At 45.3% G+C, this 18,339-nt stretch overlaps 2 protein-coding genes across 3 annotated transcripts in view; one reads left to right on the forward strand and one right to left on the reverse strand.

The window, feature by feature from the left end:
• Positions 1–10,186, reverse strand: part of NSMCE1 (NSE1 homolog, SMC5-SMC6 complex component) — a 30,593-nt gene extending 20,407 nt beyond the window's left edge. Inside the window, exons 1-3 of one of the 2 annotated variants that reach the window (XM_081298958.1) lie at positions 10,092–10,145; positions 3,137–3,182; positions 2,568–2,714 (exon numbers count right to left, since the gene is read on the reverse strand). In XM_081298958.1, the coding sequence (XP_081155084.1) occupies positions 2,568–2,703 (136 nt within the window). In that variant the 5' untranslated portion in view covers positions 2,704–2,714; positions 3,137–3,182; positions 10,092–10,145. Of the gene's footprint in view, positions 1–2,567; positions 2,715–3,136; positions 3,183–10,091 lie in introns of both variants that reach the window. The other variant, XM_081298957.1, reaches the window with a different exon arrangement.
• A 7,322-nt stretch (positions 10,187–17,508) lies between these two features.
• LOC308652454 (ADP-ribosylation factor-like protein 14) lies at positions 17,509–18,087 on the forward strand (the record flags this gene model as incomplete). Its single annotated transcript, XM_081300301.1, has 1 exon — positions 17,509–18,087. One exon carries the CDS (start codon positions 17,509–17,511, stop codon positions 18,085–18,087), a length of 579 nt encoding a protein of 192 aa, XP_081156427.1.
• Positions 18,088–18,339: the final 252 nt, after the last annotated feature.

An 18,339-nucleotide genomic window follows, 5' to 3' on the forward strand; every position in this document is an offset into this window, starting at 1 on the left:
GCAAAAACACTTTCATTCTGACTACTCAGGCCTCTGTTGCTCCTTGCACTGAACTGTGAAACTTCCCCATTGACAGTGAAGCTCACAAACGGACTTGTGTAAGAAACTAAAAGGGAGAGAAATGAATTGTCAAAGAGATAAGAGTCAGTCTCATGCTATCTCTGGAGGACCGAGAGGCCACTTTAAAATCCTATTGTGCTTTTGAAGAGAAGGAGAAGCCAGATTGACAAGTATCATATTCCCTTTCAGTATAAAAGTCTCACATTTAAAATCCCTCCCCCCCCCCCCACAGTTCAGACAGACACAGCATTCAGCATAGATCCTCACGGGGACAGTTCTCTACCTCAGCATGGGTTATGCCTCTTCCTCCCTCAAGTTCCCCAAGAGGTCTGCACTGCCCCAGGAATTAAGCCACAGCCCACCACCTGGCTCCGGGCTCTCACAGCTTCACCTGCACTTGAGGAGCGCGCACTCCCTCCCTACAGGTCACAACTGCTCTTCAGGTCCCAAGGCATGTTTTTAGTGGGTCAACGACATCTGGGTACACACAAGTGAGCACAGCTAAGCAGGGCTCCTTACTGCAGGACCCTCCAGGGCTCTCATGTGTTCCTGTGCATCGCTGAGCTCCAGGAGGCCCCCAGAGGGGCTCAGCGGGACCAGAGCTCTGGATAACACACCTTCCGCCACCTCCTCACACTCCTCCTTCTGCACAATTTGCAGGAACAGTCTCTGTGCCTGCCCGCTCCTCTGTGCCCGCCGGCCCGCTCCCCTGCTGACCCCCGCACTGATCAGCCACCTGGGACCCGCCTTCTGACTCCATCATGCTGCACCGACTCAGTTCTGGAAGCGTGGCGCCCTCTCCCATGGGGCACCCCACACCCCAGCCCCCTTTTCTCACTCCTCCTGCCTTGACTCACCGCTGTTATTTTCCTACTTTTCTCTTGAAAAGTAGAGATGCAGAAAGACAAAAATGCAGAAGAAAGATCACTTAATTCTCACAAATCAGAAGTGGCAGCCTTTAGACTGTGCTAGGATGGCACGTTGTCCTCAAGTGTTCTTTTTAATAAAAGACACAACAGGATGAAGATGAAGAGTCCTCCGACTTCCACTGCCCACTCACTCCCTCCTCTCACCAAAAGCAAGTGGCTCCCCAATGCCTGCTCACTCTCTCCAACGCCTTCTCACTCTCCCCAATGCCCACTCACCCTCCTGACGCCCACTCACCCTCCCGGTCTCTGCTTCACTTCCCTTGTGGATGAATTCCAAAACAACAAAAATTATTTTGTACTTTACAAAAAATGTAACAAATTGACAGCACACAATCAGTATAACTCTTCGACTTCCTTTTTAACAAGATCTACTCATACTGACACTCAGCCAGATCTTGCATTTGTTTGGTTGTTTTGTTTTGGTACTGGGATTGAACCCAGGGGTGCTTCACAGTCCTTCTGCAACTTCGCCAGCCCTTTGTTTTTAATTGTTCATTTTGAGACAGGATCTCACTAAGGCGCTGAGTCTCACCAAGTTGCTGAGTCTGGCCTTGAACCTGTTATCCTCCTGCCTCAGCCTTCCGAACAGCTGGCTGAGATCTGCCAATATTGATTCTACTGATCCCTCGGGATCCACCCTGATGGTTGACTGCTCTCTCCAGGTCCTGAGAACATGAACCAAGCCCTGTCTCCAGAATGCCACACGTTGCCCTCCGACTCCTCCCAGTGACCCACTGAAAAGGTGTGCTCCCAGCTGGCACAGGGCAAGGACGGCACTCGTTTCAGGTCTTGTTGGGTGTAAGGCTGTGCCCGGTGCCTGTGCTACGCTCCCCTCTTGCTAAAGACAGCACTGAGGACTTTCCCGTGGTACTCTGTACACATCACCTCTCCTGGCACTCTGAACCACCCTACGAGCTGCATAGAATCACTATCCCCATTTAAGAGTCCAGGAAACTGAGGCCGAGCACATGCTGGTGCCTTGGTGTGAACCACGACTTTACAGCTTCAGAGTCCAAAAGTTCTCCTCTGTTGAGCTGAATGTCAGATTGACTTGGGGGGCTGGGGAGAAGTGGGCAAGGAGATTAGAGAGACAGCCGATGGAAGAGACCTGAATGCTCTCGGCAGACTTACTGGCAACTCGTCACCTGGCATTATACCAATATTATCAGTCCCAACTGACACAGAACCAGGACGTGCTGGGAACAGGGAGGCGACACTTGTTGGGAAAAGTATAAACGGCAGCCGTACCCCAGAGAAAAAACCCCAACATGGCGCCTAAGGACTTCTTCTTCCTACCTTCTTCTTCTCTGCAGTGGCGCGAAAAGTTCCCGCCCTTGTGAACTCTCCCGCCGGCGCCAATTTCAAACCTCGCTGGCGGGGAACCTTAGCCCCAATGAGAACTAATTCCTGGGCGCGGGAACTGATATCTGGAAGAACTTGCCAATAAACGGGCGGCCTGCCATTTATCTAAGCCCTACCATCTCCCCTTTAGTTCTATATAAGCACACAGCTTTTTGCAATAAAATTGGAATTCTCCCGGCAAAGTGTCTTTGCGTGGGGAATTCTTTCAACACTTACTGTCATGGACCCTGTAGCAGTGCTTCTGCAAGCGCCTGACGTCCCACTCTTCCAGCACACCGTGAGTCATGAGTAGCTGCAGGAAGCGACGATGGACATCGGTCATGACACCCATTCTCTTCGTGCTTCCCTGCATGTGTGGAGGAGCTGGAAAGAAACGAATGAACCCAGTCACCCTAAGCACACCACAAGCACTGTCCGGGTTTGTATTAATTCATGTTAATATAACTTTACTATGGTTTTGGAAATTAAGTTTTGCACGCCAACTACTACACAAGGGGCAGGGGCTGGGTCCTAAGGTGGGGAGCGGGCAGGGATTCTGGAGCCAGAGGCCTGGGTCCAGAGCCGGCTCCACCACTTATTAGGGTGTGCAGTTAGGCTATTTAGAGTCTCCCCGGGTTCTGTTCCAATCTACAAAGTGGGAATCATGTCAGAAACAGCCGCCAAAGTACTGCTACAAAGACTCAATGAGTTCATACACAGAACAGTTTGGGAACACAGTACGCACTAAATCACTGCGAGCCATTTTTACTATAATTCTGAATCTGACCCTTGGCTCAGCCACTTACCAGATTTATGGCCTTGGAGAAACTTAGCAGAGGCCTTGTTTTCTTCCTATAAAATTATAATAACATTCATTGCTTAGAAAACTGCTAGTAAACACTTAATAAAAGTTAGCTTCCTTTTCCTCTCCACAAACCTCCAATAAATCACCTGTCACGGTCGGACTGTGGGCTATTCTTAACATCCCTGCTCGCCAATAAAATGGGCTTTCCACAAACCACAGAGAACAAATGACACAAGGCCCGATCTAAACACCTGCTCCCACCACAAAGAGGCAGCACAGTGCAGGGACCAAGAGCAAGGACTTGGAACCAGACAGGCAGCCCTGGGACCTGGGTTGGCCAGGCCCCGCCTGATCGGAAGAATCATCTAACTTGTGTATTCAAATGCTATTCAAATGCAGATTCCAGGGCCCAGTCCCGGAGGGTGCGACTGTGGTGGAACTCAAAATTCTAAGGTGCTAACAGTCACCTTGGGTGAGACCATGACTCAGGACAAGAGATCCGCTGTGACTTCAGGGAATCGACAGCACAGAGACATTTTCAGCTAAGTGCCCAGTATCCCTGAGGCTAAGTCTACTCAGCTATAAAGCAGGGAGTAGAGTTAAGTACTTTCAAGGCGTAAGATGAGGTTCAAGAGGGAGGTGACTAGCAAAGGCTTGCCAAGAATCTAGCACGTGACAGATACACAAAAATGCTGCATCATCAGCTGGACCTCCAGCCCAGGTCCAGCGTCTCTGCCTGCCTGCCTGCCAGATGGCTTCCAGAATACCTCACCAGCATCTCCGCCTCAAATAGCACCTCAGCTCCTCATAGCACCTCAGCTCCTCTCCCCGCTGAGTTTCTCTGTCAATCATCTGACCTGGAAGGTCCCAGCCACGCAGCCCTAGAGTCCACTGACCTCAACTCAGACTCCTGTCCTCCTTTCCCCCAGCCTCAGAACCCAGCAGTCCTCAGGTGCATCACCCACCAAGAGAGTCAGGAGCCTTCGTCCACCTGTTCTGATTTCATGAGTTCAGCACCTTCTGGCTTGCAGGGCACACGGGGATTCGATGTGCCAGGCCAGGGGACTTGGGCTTTTATCCTGGAAACCTCGGAACTGAGGCCTTCCAGACTAAGGGTCTTCGAAGAGGAAGACGACTGAGCCACCCTGTGGAGGTGGACCAGAGGGGAAGACACAGAGCCCAGTAAGCAACCTGCCCAACACATCCAGCAAGCGGGGACGAGGGTATCAATGAAGTTTGACAGAGGGGACAAAGAATAGGAATCATGATCACAACCATGACATCGCCATCAAATCCAAACAGGATGAATTTTAAAATACCTAGCGAGGCACATCCTAGTAAAAGTACAGAAGAACAAAGATTAAAAACAACCAAAGAGTAGGCAAGGTTACTTTCAAAAGAGCAACAAGGAGACTTGACAGCTGACTTCACAACAGTAAAAATGGAGTGTGTCACATCTTCAATGTGCTGGGAGGGTGTGTCCTTCAACAGACCATCTGATACCCAGCTAAAGACTGAGGGTGAAATAAAAACATCTCCAAATAACCAAAAAAAAAAAAAACAGAAAGAGTAAGTGACCTACAGACCCTCCCTACAGGAAATGTCAAAGTACAAATTTCAGGAAGAAATGGATACCAGCTGAAAGGTCTAAAATGCAGGACAGAGTGAAAGTGGTAAATGTATGACCATGTTCTAGCTGATTTGTTAAGTGCATAAAACAGTAAAAAGAGGATTTGAGATCTTTTTAAATTAAGATAAATGAAAATAATATCATATAAATTGGGAGGTAACTGGCCACTAGAATTTCTGTTCTAACATCCTTATGATGATTGTGAGAAGAATCAAAATACTTATGAATTGTATACTTGCATTTTACAATTTCTAGCATAACTATTTTAAAAACCAGAAGTAGCATACATTTTCAAAATTAAGAAAATAATAGGAGAAAAATATAATTAATCCTAAGGAATACAACAAAGGAGTAAAGAACAGAGAACAGGCATACATAATAACCATAAAAAATAGACAAAATAAATCCAATTAGATTAGTAATCACAATGGACAAAAATTGACTACATATTCTGATTTAAAGAAAAGGACCATCAGACCAATTTTAAAACTTTTAAAGTTAATAATAAATAAAATCTAGCTATATATTACAAGCTACTTGCAAAATATAAGAATGCTGAAAAACCAAAGGCAAAACAGTCGAGAAAGATATACTCTGCAAACTGACAGAGTTGGTGTGATTTTTAAGATGAGACAAAATCGATTTAAAGGTAAAAAAAGATTACTAGCGATAAAGAAGGTCATCACAAAGTGATAAAAAGTTTCATCAAGAAGACATAACAAGGGCTGGGGATGTGGCTCAAGCGGTAGCGCGCTCGCCTGGCATGCGTGCGGCCCGGGTTCGATCCTCAGCACCACATACCAACAAAGATGTTGTGTCCGCCGAAAACTAAAAATAAATATTAAAAATTCTCTCTCTCTCTCTCCTCTCTCACTCTCTCTTTAAAAAAAAAAAAAAAAGACATAACAAGGGGCTGGGGATGTGGCTCAAGCGGTAGCGCGCTCGCCTGGCATGCGTGCGGCCCAGGTTCGATCCTCAGCACCGCATACAAAACAAAGATGTTGTGTCCACCAAAAACGAAAAAATAAATATTAAAATTCTCTCTCTCTCTCTCTCTCTCAAAAAAAAAAAAAAAGAAGAAGAAGACATAACAATCTAAAACGTTTAGGCAGTTAATAACAGAGCCTCTAAAACACTCTAGATAAAATTGTCCAACTACAAAGCTAAACTTAGAAGTGCACAGTGGGAGATGTCAACACAGCCTCAGATGAAAGTGGACAGAACAACCAGTACAGAGAGGAGATCTGCAGGACAAAGTAAAGCTCAAGCTGACAGGCGAGCATGAAACACTGGCCCTGACAGCTAGAATACGCTCATCAACACACCCAAAGTAATCATGCCAACTGCCCAACAGGAGGCCAGAAAACAGGCCTTGGCAAATTTCAATGGGCCTCCTACTGACTGCGGCTCTGACCCTAAAGGAAGGAAGCTGGAAACCACAAAGACCCTCATTTGTTCAGAATTTAAGAAACACACTCTAAACAATCCATTATCAAAGAGGAATTATTAGTGAGGATCAGGAAATATTTTGAACTGAACAATCACAAAACATTACACAATAAAAAGTGATGGGAAACAAATCAAATAGAAAATAAACAGCATTAAGTATTTGTGTTCTTTTTAAAAGGAGGAAATGAAATAAAACAAATTATGTTATGTGTATACACAAATGTCACTATGAACACCTCTATTGTGTATAATTATTTACAAATATGTCACTATGAAAACATGTGTAATGCACTAATAAAAGGGGGGCTAAAATATTAATGAGTTAGGAATCCATCTAAATAAGCTATAAAAAGAACAATAAGTGTTAAAGGAAAATAATGCACAGCAAAAATTAATAAAATAAAAAAATAAACCTATACCTAAGACAAAACCAAAAATATTCTTTAAAAAACCAACATAGTGAACAGACTCTGATGAGATTTCCCAAGAGAACACTTACAAATAAATAAGCAGTATTTGGAATGAGAAAAGAAAAACTAATTGCAGATGACACAAAGATTTTAAAAGAAAAACAATTTATAACAATCTGAAATTTTAAATAAGTACAAAGTCATAGGAAACTTATTCAAAAGTGATGAAAAAAATTTGAAAACATAAATAGCCAATATCTTTCAGGATCACAGCTGCAATAGTCCTAAGCAAAATGTTAAACCTAACTCCAGCAACATGAAAATGAAAATTTATTATTTATTTGGGTTTACTCCAGCAATGATTATCATTTGAAAATCAATCACTGTGAGTCACCACATTATAAGGGGAAAAGCATACGATATTATCTTAATAGATGCAGAAATAATTGACAAATTTCAACATTTATTCATACTAAAAACAACAAATTTGGAATAGAGGGAAACTTCTTTTATATACTGAATGACATCTACAAAAAAACCTACAGTAAACATAAAATGTTGAAAACATTTAAAAATCCAAACTAACCCACTACAATTCAATCAATGAAATTCCAATCAGAATCCCAGAAGGCTCGGTGTATATGTCAGTATATGATTTGACAAGATGATTCTAAAATGTACATGGAACACCTGGAGGCAAAACAGCAGACATTCTTGGGGAAGAAGGTGGGAAGACCTGTCCTACTAGATATGAAGACTTACTGTATCAATACAATAGTTACTGTATGGATATCAAGATATCAAGACTGGAGTAATGAATAGAGATGGCAATGGTATGGAATGTCAGGACAACTGGTCATCCATGTTTAAAAAAAATTAAATATGATCTCATACTATATATAAAAATTGATTCTGGAAAATTAAAAACTAAGGAAAAGCTATAAAACTTTTTAGCTGAAAATATAGGAGAATATCTTTTACGTCTCAAGATAGGAAAGAATTTCTTTTTTTTTTTAATATTTATTTTTTAGTTTTAGGTGGACACATATCTTTATTTTACAATTATGTGGTGCTGAGGATCGAACCCAGTGTCCCTGCATGATAGGCGGGCACTCTACCAATGAGCCACAATCCCAGCCCCAAGAATAGGAAAGAATTTCTTGACAATTTTCTTTGAAAAGGTACAAACCAGAAACAAATATGCTGATAAATTTGAATGTTCCCTCTAATAAGAGGATACTAACCCATAGCAAGGGAGGGGAGGGGAGGGAGGGCCAGTATAGAAGTTCACTGGATTAGACAAAGAGGAATGAAGGGAAGGGATGGGGGATGGGAAGAAGAAAGCCGTGGAATGGAATGAATGGGACATTACTTTCCTCTGCTCACACATGAATACACGACCAGTGAAACTCCACATCCTACACACCCACGAGAATGGGATCAAAACTGTAATGGGTCGCACCCCGTGTGTGTATAATATGTCAACATACACCCTTACTGTCATGTATATCTAAAAACAAATTAAAATTTTTTATTTTGTTAAAATTAAGAACCTCTGTTCACCAAAACACCAAAGGGTAGGAGAGAGAGGAAGAAAAGGGCAGGGGACTGTCACAAACTAGAAGATATATATATATAAAATACATGTAATCCACACAGATTTATACTCAGCATATATAAAAGACTCCCACAAATCAGAATGGGAAAGAAAATCTTATAAGAGAAAAATGAGCAACAAAAAATTCACAGAAAGAGCACGCACAAGTGATAAGTAAGCACATTAAGAGATGCTCCATCTCAAGGCTACCGCACCAATGAGCACTAAAATCAGGGCCGAGTAATGTCTCACCCACCAACAACTGGGTAAAAATTTTAAAGAATGGTTGAGGGTCAAACTTTCATCCACTGCTGGCTGAGTACAAATTCTTATAACCACTTAATTAACAATCTGATATATCCCCAGGAATCCGCTATTAGGTATACACCTTAAAGAAACTTTCACCTGTGCCTCAGGAAATATGTTTCTAGAAGCACTATGTAACAACAAAAGCCTGACAGCAAGCAGTATGAAGGCTGCCCACTGAAGAATGGCTACATAAAATCATTATATCATGATATTCAAAACAGCAACGCAGGTGAATGAAGGAGAACTACTCACATCAATCTGTGTATCAGGATCCCATTATATAAAACCCCCCAACCAGCAAAGCCACATTCTGCACTCATTAGAGAAACACAAACTAACACGAAAAGCAAGAGAATGCGTAACAAAATATTTACGGTGGTGGCTTTCTTTGGGGATGGGGAGAAAAGGACTTAACAGGGTTTAGGGGGATGTGATACCATATTTCCTTATCTGGTATATGGGTGTTCATTTCATTTTTGTTCTTCAAGCTGACATTCCTACGTGCTTTTATAGATGGTTACATAGAATAATAAAGAAAAACGTGTGACTATGTTAACAGCCAACACAAACGTTCATGAGAAGAATGAAGCAGAGATGGGGCTCAAATGTTATCATCTGGGGGAAAGGGGTGGCAAAGTGGGAGCAGGACAGACATGCGTGTTCACGCATGTCAGCTGCCTCTATGAAAGACTGTGACAGGGGGACTATCCGTAGACATGTACTACCGAGCCAAACAATTTAAAAATCAAAATGCTTGTGTGCCACAAAGCGTGCTGGACAAAGCGCTGTGCTTGACTAGCCTCCTTCACTCCTCACTGGAACCTTAGGAAAGCATGATTGACCCCATTTCACAGATAAGGAGACTGAGGCCCAGGTGACAGGGAGGGCGCTGGAGGTTTGCAAGTCCAGGTGAACGTTAAGGGTGAATGCGTGAACAATAAAACCGTGTCCTAGGTCCCTTATCTGCAAGTGTCTGACCTCAGGGAGCCTGAAAACAGCACTTTCTTCTGTGTGAAAACCTGAGCGGACCTGAAGAGGGGCTCTGGAGGGTTCTGTCCCCACCACGTGAACACGCAAGGTCCTGGGCCACGGGAATGACTGCGGTGTGGGGCGCGGGGACGCGGCTGCGGCCGGCGGGTGGGACACGACGGGGAAACGCACGCGCACCACGGCCCTCGGCCGCCCCCGGGGAGCTCTGGATTCGGAACACGCCCAGCCGCGGGGCTTTCAAGCGGGGGCTGCGCACTCGCGGCCCGGCAGCAGCTCTGCACGCAGGAGCGGGGCCCGGCCCGGGGCGGGGCGGGGACGGCCCGGCCGGGTGCGCCACAGGTGGGGCCGGCGTGGACCGACCTGTCACCGGGGCCAGTCGGGCCTCCCCGCGTCGGGGGCCCCGCTCGGGCTGCTTCCTCAGCAGCACAGAAGCCCCCGCCCCTCCCGCCCCCAGCCCCGCGCTCCGTCACGGCACACCGGGGCCGACCCCGCCGCCGGACCCGCCCAGCCCCACCTTCCGCCCTCCCCTCTTCCTTCCCGGCGGGCCGCCCGCTCGCGCGCCCCAGATTACCCGCCACAGCACCCCAGGCAGCCCAACTACGCCGGCGGCTCTGGCCGGAAGGCGGGCTCGGGCACGCCTATGAGGCGGGGCTAACGCGAACGCCGCGCTCCCATTGGTGGACCCTGGCAAACATGCCCCGCCCGTTGGGTGACGCATTTCCGGTTCTCCCGCCCGCGCCGCTGGCCTGGCCTCCCAGAGCAGTGGGTTGGGTCCGGAGTTACGCGGTTTCCCGCTCGGCTCCCGGTTCTTACGGGAAAAGGCTTCCGCTTATCGCCCGGCGGCACCACAGAGGCATCCCCGACCAAGAGCCCGCTGCCTGTGCTTCCCCTCAAAGCCGCGATTCCGCAGCTGAACTGACGTCCGTTTCCTCATCTGGGGACCCACTGGCCTCGTCGCAAAGCCTGAGGGCCCTGTGGTCGTGCAGCCTGCGCTAAAATCCCAGCGCTGCCACTTGCTGGTTGCCAAGTCACCGAGCCACTCTGAACCTCAGGCTCTTCTTCTGTTGAATGGAATAGCAGTCCCTATTGAAGATGCCCCCGAGGTTTAAGATTTACTGCGTGGCCCGTGGTTAGTGGCCCGTGGTTAGCACACACTTGGAAAGTGTTGTCAGCAAGTGCTGGTTAAACGTCAGCTAGCATCTTACCTGGGGGCTGTTGCAATAAGTAAATAAGGTTGTAAAGGGAAGTGAAGGAACTGCTTTGAATTTCCAAGGTATTCATTTTTACAAATGTATTCCAGACCCTAGTCTGAGAGCCGGGAACGCAGCCTAGCGCGGGACCCAGATGACTATACAATAGTAAGTGCAGGATCTGTCTCACTGAGGATGGCTCAACAATTGTTACTGGGCACTTACCACCCCAGTGATGGGGACAACAACCCCCTCGCCTCTCTGGGCCTTCGTTCCTCATCTGCTGAGTGGGGACAAGTGGATTAAAAGCTGGAACTCTGAGCTGGATGGTCCAGATGGAATCCTGGTCTTTGAAGTCAAAATGTCTAACTCCGGAGAAAGCACTCAAGCCCCGGCCTGTTTGTTTTTCTGTAAAGAAGGGATGACCATGGCGGCCTGTTGATTAGGTTGTTCTGAAGATTAACCACAAACCACTCAGGTGTCCGGAGCATGGTGACCCCTGAATAAGTGTGAACTATCTTTACTAAGAGAGCACTTTACCGGTTGCCTTCTGGGCCTAAGGAGGAACAGGTGTGTTTTGTTTGCCAAGTATCAATATTTAAAGTTGAGGTGTTTCACATAAAACCTGGAGAGATCTGACTGCTCTTAAAGAAGAGGGAAATTTGGTAACAATGGGCCACCGTCCTCCCTTGGCCGCCTTCGTTCAGAGCGTGGGAGAAGCTGCCTTCTTTATTTCAAAGCCTGTGCTTTCTTGGTGTATAGAGAGAGGCTAGTTGAGATCAAGACTAGGGAAAGCTGGGGACAGTGATATTTCGGGATCCAAGGGCCAGAGAAAGGTAAAGAGAGAAGCAAGAGAATCAGTTCTGGTTTCAGAAACACCCAGGTAGGGTGTGGTCATGATTGTCAATGCTCTGGAGAGTTCTAGAAAAAAAAAGTCACTGATCTAGAGTTTGATATCAATAAGAGCAGCGTTAATAGAGAGGGGAGGGAGCTAGATTGGAGTCCAAGAGGAATGAAGAGTGGAACTGGGGGAGAGTGCTGCCTACTCTTAGGGTTTAGGAAGATAAGAGTCTTATCTTTCTAAAGAGGGGAAAATGGATACAATGAAAAGTGACAGGTTGAAGGGTGTATGGACACAGGATTATTCCTGTCCTACAGAGCAAGAGGGACACCTCTAAGCTGGGTGCATTGGTGCACTCCTGTCATCCCAGTGGCTCAGGAGGCTGAGGCAGGAGGATCGCGAGTTCAAAGCAGCCTCAGCAACTCAGCGAGACCCTGTCTCTAAATAAAATATAAAAAGGGCTGGGGGTGGGGCTCAGTGGTTAAGCGACCCTGGGTTCAATCCCTGGTACCAAAAAAGAGAGAGACACACACCTCTGAGAAAAGAGGAAGGTAGGTACAAACGATTAAATAAAGGCTCACCCCCAGTGTCTTGTGTTTTCTCCACAGAGGACCCAGGCATATTCTGCTGAATAAAGGGCTGCGCTGGGCTGGAGGGGAGGGAGCGGAAGGTTTGGGGCAGATGCCCAGGGAGCTGCAGAAGGGAGGCTGCAGAAGAGGTTGCAGCCATCAGAGATGCTATCTGCCCCCCTCAGCTCGCTGCCCCATCCCAAGGGTCCACAGCAGAACTCATCTGAATTCATCAGCCGACTGCAGTGGGGTGTCAGCTGACTCCAGAAGGCAGAGCAGCTAGAGGATGTCTTTTTGAAGTGATCCCCCAGGGCACGGGAAGGCAGAAACAGCCAGAAGGGACAGTGCAGCCAGAGGTCTCCAAATGGTGGCTCCAGCTCAGTGGGAAGAGGTGGTGGGAAGGGATTGGAGTTCCTAATGCAGGTGCCTCCAGCACCTGCCTCCACCGTCCTGCCTCCCGGTGACTCTTGTGGGCTCAGTTAGTCTGTACAGGAGCTTTGACCTGCCAGGCCTGAGATCGTCCACCTGCTCCTGGACAACTCTTTTTGTTTGTAGCAGGGATTGAATCCCGGGGCACTTAACCACTGAGCCACACACCCGGCCCTTTTCCATCTTTTATTTTGAGACAGGGTCTCACTAAGTTGCTCAGAGCCTCACTAAATTGCTGAAGCTGGCCTCAAACCTGCAATCCTCCTGGCTAAGCCTCCTGAGCTGCTGGTGGCAGTCATGCGCCACCACACCAGCTTCTGGACCACTCTTGATAGTTTAAATGTTCTTCTGAAAGCTGGCCCTAACATCAGAGCCACGTGCACATAGATTTGCTGTACGTTGGGGAAGTGGCCAAGGCTCCGGCTGGAGAGGGTTAGGGCCATATAATACGCCAAGAGGGTTGTTCCTTCTCCTGGGACCATAGAAACTAGCCTATCGGAGAAGGAATAATGAAATTGGATTCGTATTTTAGAGCAAGAACTTGGTGTATCTAGTTTCAAACATTCTTGGAATGTGCACAGAAATTGACTGCATGTTGGGCCACAGGAGAAGCTTTGGTAAATTCCAAAGAATCCGTCGACCACACTCATGAACCACAACACAGCCAAGTTAAAAATCAACAATAAGACGAGATCCAAAGAGAAACCCACACCACACAGAAAACACACCTTAAATTAGTAACTGCAGTTGCTTCTCAAGAAGGGGCCAGGAAGTCAGGATGATTTATTTTTCTATGCACATCTATAACTCGTGAAAAATAAGGCTAAAAACTGTCAGCATACATTTGAGTTTTCCTTCTTAAGCTAGGTAATAAGTACAGGGGTGTGCACACGAGGGTTCAGTATATTAATTTTTCTACTTTGCTGAAAGTTGGAAGATCTCATCATCCATTTAAAAGAAAAAGAATACTCTGGAAACTGAGAAATACAGACAGATTAAAAAGAAAACCAATTATGGAAATTTCAAAATATTCAGAAATGAAGAACAATGAAAGTCTGACATAACACACCAAAATTGTAAGATTCAACTAAAACAATAATGAAAGGGGAATTTAGAGCCTTAAGTGTACTTATTACAGAAAAAAAATGTAAAGGATCAGAAAAATAACAATTAAATAACCCAAGGAAAGCAGAAGGAAGGGTGTAAGAACAACTAAGCAAAAATAAGTTAAAAAAAAACTGAAGTTGATTATAGAAACCAAAAGCTGGTATTCTATTAGAGACTAATAAGCCTACGAAAAACCTCTTGTGAGATTGATCAAGAAAATAACACAAATAAACAATATTATAGAGGACAAAGAGAACATTCCAGATAAGTAAGAATTTTAGAAAATGTGAGCGAATACTCTGAGCAACTTTATGCTAACATATTTGACAAATTAGACTAAAGAGGTCATTTTTTAAAAATTATTTTTTAGTTGTAGTTGGACACAACACCTTTATTTCACTTGTTTATTTTTTTATGTGGTGCTGAGGATCGAACCCAGGGTCTCGCACATGCAAGGCGAGCGCTCTACCGCTGAGCCACAGCTCCCGCCCTAAAGAGGTCATTTTTTGACCAAAAGACCAACTTCAAAACTTGAAGAAAAGCAGACTTCATAATCTTTGACGAAATTGAAATGATCTTCCAGGATCTGCTCCAACTCCTAAAATGCCCTGGTCAGGTTTTACAGCAGTGATCCACGAACACAGAGATGGCACTGTGCACACTGCCCTGGAGTGGTGAGGAAAAGCGTTCCAGTACGTTCTGTGAGGCTAGTCTAGTCTTGAGGCTGCAAAGATCAAGCAACAGCAAAGTTAAGGGAAATGGCAGGTCCATTGATATCACAAACTCAGGCAAAAATTGAGTCGACGAGTGTATCAAAAGAATCTCTTGCAGAAGAGGAACTTCAAGTGGCTAATAATATATTTATATGAAAGGTTGTTAAACTTTATTGGATATGGAAAGTGACAGACCCCCAGATAGTGTGGCCTGGGGAGCTGTGTGGAGGAGGGAGAAGGCGATACATGATCCTTTCCCAATACCTTCTTTGGCAGTGACAAGACGGGCCCCAGAGGAGATGTCCACCAAGCCTGGCATGAGTCTCTGGGAAGAGGCCAAAGCATTGATTCTTCCCTAAACAAATCCTTTTCAGATGCTGACCGCTGACCCCAGACCCCCATCTCTCCCAGTAGGAACAGATCTCAAATTCCTGAGAGCCCAAACTGACATGCTCATAAATAAAGTCACCCCTCAGTGTAACCTGTATAAGCATAAACTCCCCCTTTGGCTGGTGGCTCATTTTCCACAAGGAAAGTGGGTCTCCACCATGCGGCCAGCTCAATGGTTTCATTAATGAGGTTCTTGGCATAAAAGTTAGCTAGAAGAGATCGAAATAAAACACACAGACTCAGTTACCTTATTTCTATTGCTAGGTCCGAGATGGCTCCCCTCTCTGGTTCCCTCCTCTAACCGCCCAGCAGGGCAGCAAGGATTACTCAGGGCTAGCAGGAGAGAGAGAGAGTGAACACGCCCGGGAGTAGCCTTTTATTGGGGAACAAGAGATTCAGGGGAGAATTCCATCCAATGAAGGTTGGGGGGGGGCTGCACTCCAAGGTCAGGGTCAGTGATTGGGCCCCCGGTTCAGTGGTCAGGCACACCCCCACACGGACGGGTTCTCTCATCAGGAGAGGGCCGGGAAAGCTCCGACACAGCCAGAGCGCCTCAGACCCAAACCGGGAGTCGCCCAGTCACGTGTCAGGATGGCTCCCCACATGGGTCCATCAGAGTCGTGACTCCATTTGCTAAATAAAAAAATTTGTGTCCAGCCTGGTCCTTTTGTGCTAACAAACCTTACTATTAGTTGGAAATAAAACAAGGAAACAAAGATACCGATGTTTCCCCCACGAGAATGGCACGATGTCACCGTGGTGAGGTGGGACCAATGTTCTCATATGCACCTACTGGGGTGGTAAGTATTTCTTAGAACCACTCTGAATTGCAATCCAGGGTTATTGAAATTGAAAAGGCTCATCTAGCAATTTCATTTCTAGGAATTTAATGAGAGAAAAATCTTTCTCACGCACTCCAGATTTGCTGCGATGATATCTGCAATGGTGGGGGAAATGGGGCCTTCTACATCCCATTAGTAAGGAAACGAAAAAGCCAAATGTGCATGCCCGACAGAATGAGTTAACTCACAGATATCTACCTGAAGGAATCTTGGAAGCACAGAGTGGAGAGGCAGAAAAATACAGAAATGATAAAGCAGTGTTACCGTTCATGCAAATTTGGTAAAATGCAAAATAGTGATTTTAGGTATTTTCAGTGGATTTGTGCATACACGTGAAATTAGGTTCAAGGCTTGAAAAGATGGTTATAGAATTCAAACTAAAAGGCTCTTAGGGGAATTGCTAGTTGGAATAAAGAATAAAATATCTTCTATCTTATCTGTAATTTCTAGTTTTAAATTAAAGTAATAAAACTATTCTTACAGTGTCTGTGTAATTTTTCCAAATTTGCATTTAGGAAGGGGATGTAGGCAGATAGGCCAACATGTCAACAGCAATTGGTGTTGGGGATAGAAAATGGAGGCTCAGTTCCCCCCCCCCATTTCTACTCTTCTGTCATTTGTTGTAAATTTCTAATAGGAAGAATGAAAACATGAAAATTTTTATTTTTTATTTTCTAAGCGCCCAATAGTAGAGAAGAAAATGGGAAAGGAAAGACTGGAGAGCAGCTCTCGCTGCAGCCTGGGTCACCCTCCCCAGGACGGTCCTGGTCAGTATCTGTAACTCACATGATTTTGGATTCAGCACATTTTAAATTTGATCCAGCAGAAGTGACGGATCCAAATTGATGGGAAGAAGGGGAAATTATCCCCTGGGTACGCACTGCCGTCTTTTCCAAAAGTCAAAAAAAAATTTATTTGAAGATCCTGATGGGCCTTTTAATTCACAGATCTAAAGCGAGCTGCCCTCTGAAGCAGAACAAGTTCAAAGAACTCCAAGGTTGTAGGTCAGACCAATGACGGACAGAAGATGAAAACCAGATCCAGAGGCAGCTCCCGGGTTAGGACAGGGTGATCGGCTCATTTGAATCAGCCTCCTGCCTGCCTGTTGCCCAGGCTGGGCTGCTAGACTCAGCCATTTGCTTCCAGAGGGTTCTGCCAGGTTAGGTACCACACCCTTTCTACAGAAGGGCTCAAGCACAATGACTTCCTCTGGTTTAAACCTATCTTAACATCTCAGAAGGATGGTGACAGTGGCCCAAGGTCAACTGTTAGCACACTTCCTGAGTTGAGAGTCGGTGAAGGCTCAACCCTGGGCTCAGAAGCAAGCACACTGCTAGAGGCAGCTTAGAGGGTCCATGTTTCTGCAGGGCTGTGCTCATCGAGAGCCCGGATGCGCCCATGTTCTTTGACCCCGTGATTTCACTTCTGGGAATCTGAGTAATCAGAGATGCCCACAGAGTTTGGTGTATAAGAAAGTGCATCGCGTCTTAGCCACGTCAGGCAGAAGTGGAAATGTCTCCCTGGGAGAATGTCCAGAAAGGAGAATGGTTGGCATGAGTCAAATTCTTGTGGAACACTGTGTAGATGAAAAATTGTGTTTCAAAAAAACACTTGATGTCAGAAAAAAGCAACTTAAAGAAAGAAAGAAAATTAGAAGGGCATACATCAAAATATTGTAGGCCAACTATCTGATTGAGAGTAACTTAGGTCAAAATGTTTTGTTACCTTTTTAGATTGTCTAACTGTTCTCCAAGAACATGTTTCATTTTATAATCATAAGATATGTTATTTTGATATCATAAAGCATTTGCTCTCTTATTTCCTCCTACACAATTTCATGCAAGATCTAGAAAGGACACACTGCCTCTGGTCAGAAGAAAAGATTGTTAAAGAAGAAAAAGCCTCAGATGGGTCTTCTGAGTTCTAAGAACTCCAAAATCAAGCAAGCCCACGTTCTTCTTCTGGGACTTGATTCAGCAGGGAAGTCTACTCTCCTTTACAAACTAAAGCTTGCTACGGATATTACGACCATGCCAACAATAGGTTTCCACGTGGAGATGATCGAATTGGAAAGCAGCCTTTTGCTCACAGTCTGGGATGTTGGAGGACAGGAAAAAATGAGAACTGTTTGGAGCTATTATTGTGAGAACGCTGATGGGCTGGTGTATGTTGTGGACAGTACAGATCAACAGCGACTGGAAGTCTCACGGAAAGAGTTTGAGCACATTTTGAAGAATGAATATATTAAAAATGTGCCTGTTGTCCTATTAGCCAACAAACAAGATGTGCCTGGAGCTCTGACTGCGGAGGACATTACCAGAATATTCAAAGTGAAGAAGCTCTGCAGTGACCGGAACTGGTATGTGCAACCCTGCTGTGCCCTCACAGGCGATGGGCTGATGGAAGGATTCAGGAAATTAACTGGATTCGTGAAAAGTCACATAAAATCAAGAGGAGACACTTTAGCATTCTTCAAGCAAAAATGAGACAGTGGAAAGATTGAAGCCTCAAAAAAGATAAAGTTGAAACGGTAATTTTTTTTCCATCTTAAGTGAGAAAAGCAAGTGACTTAAGTTGGCAAATGTTTCCTGAGATTTTTTTTTTCACATGAATTTAGTTAAACAACTCTAGAAAATAGTTACTTTTAGCCAGAAACTAGGAAACTGTATGGTAATGATCAAAAAATGAAGAATTTGTATTTTGCAAAATTTTAACATGTTGGATGATTCAGAATAGTC

Source organism: Spermophilus citellus (genome assembly GCF_964194105.1).
Source record: "Spermophilus citellus genome assembly, chromosome: 6".
NCBI lineage: Eukaryota > Metazoa > Chordata > Mammalia > Rodentia > Sciuridae > Spermophilus > Spermophilus citellus.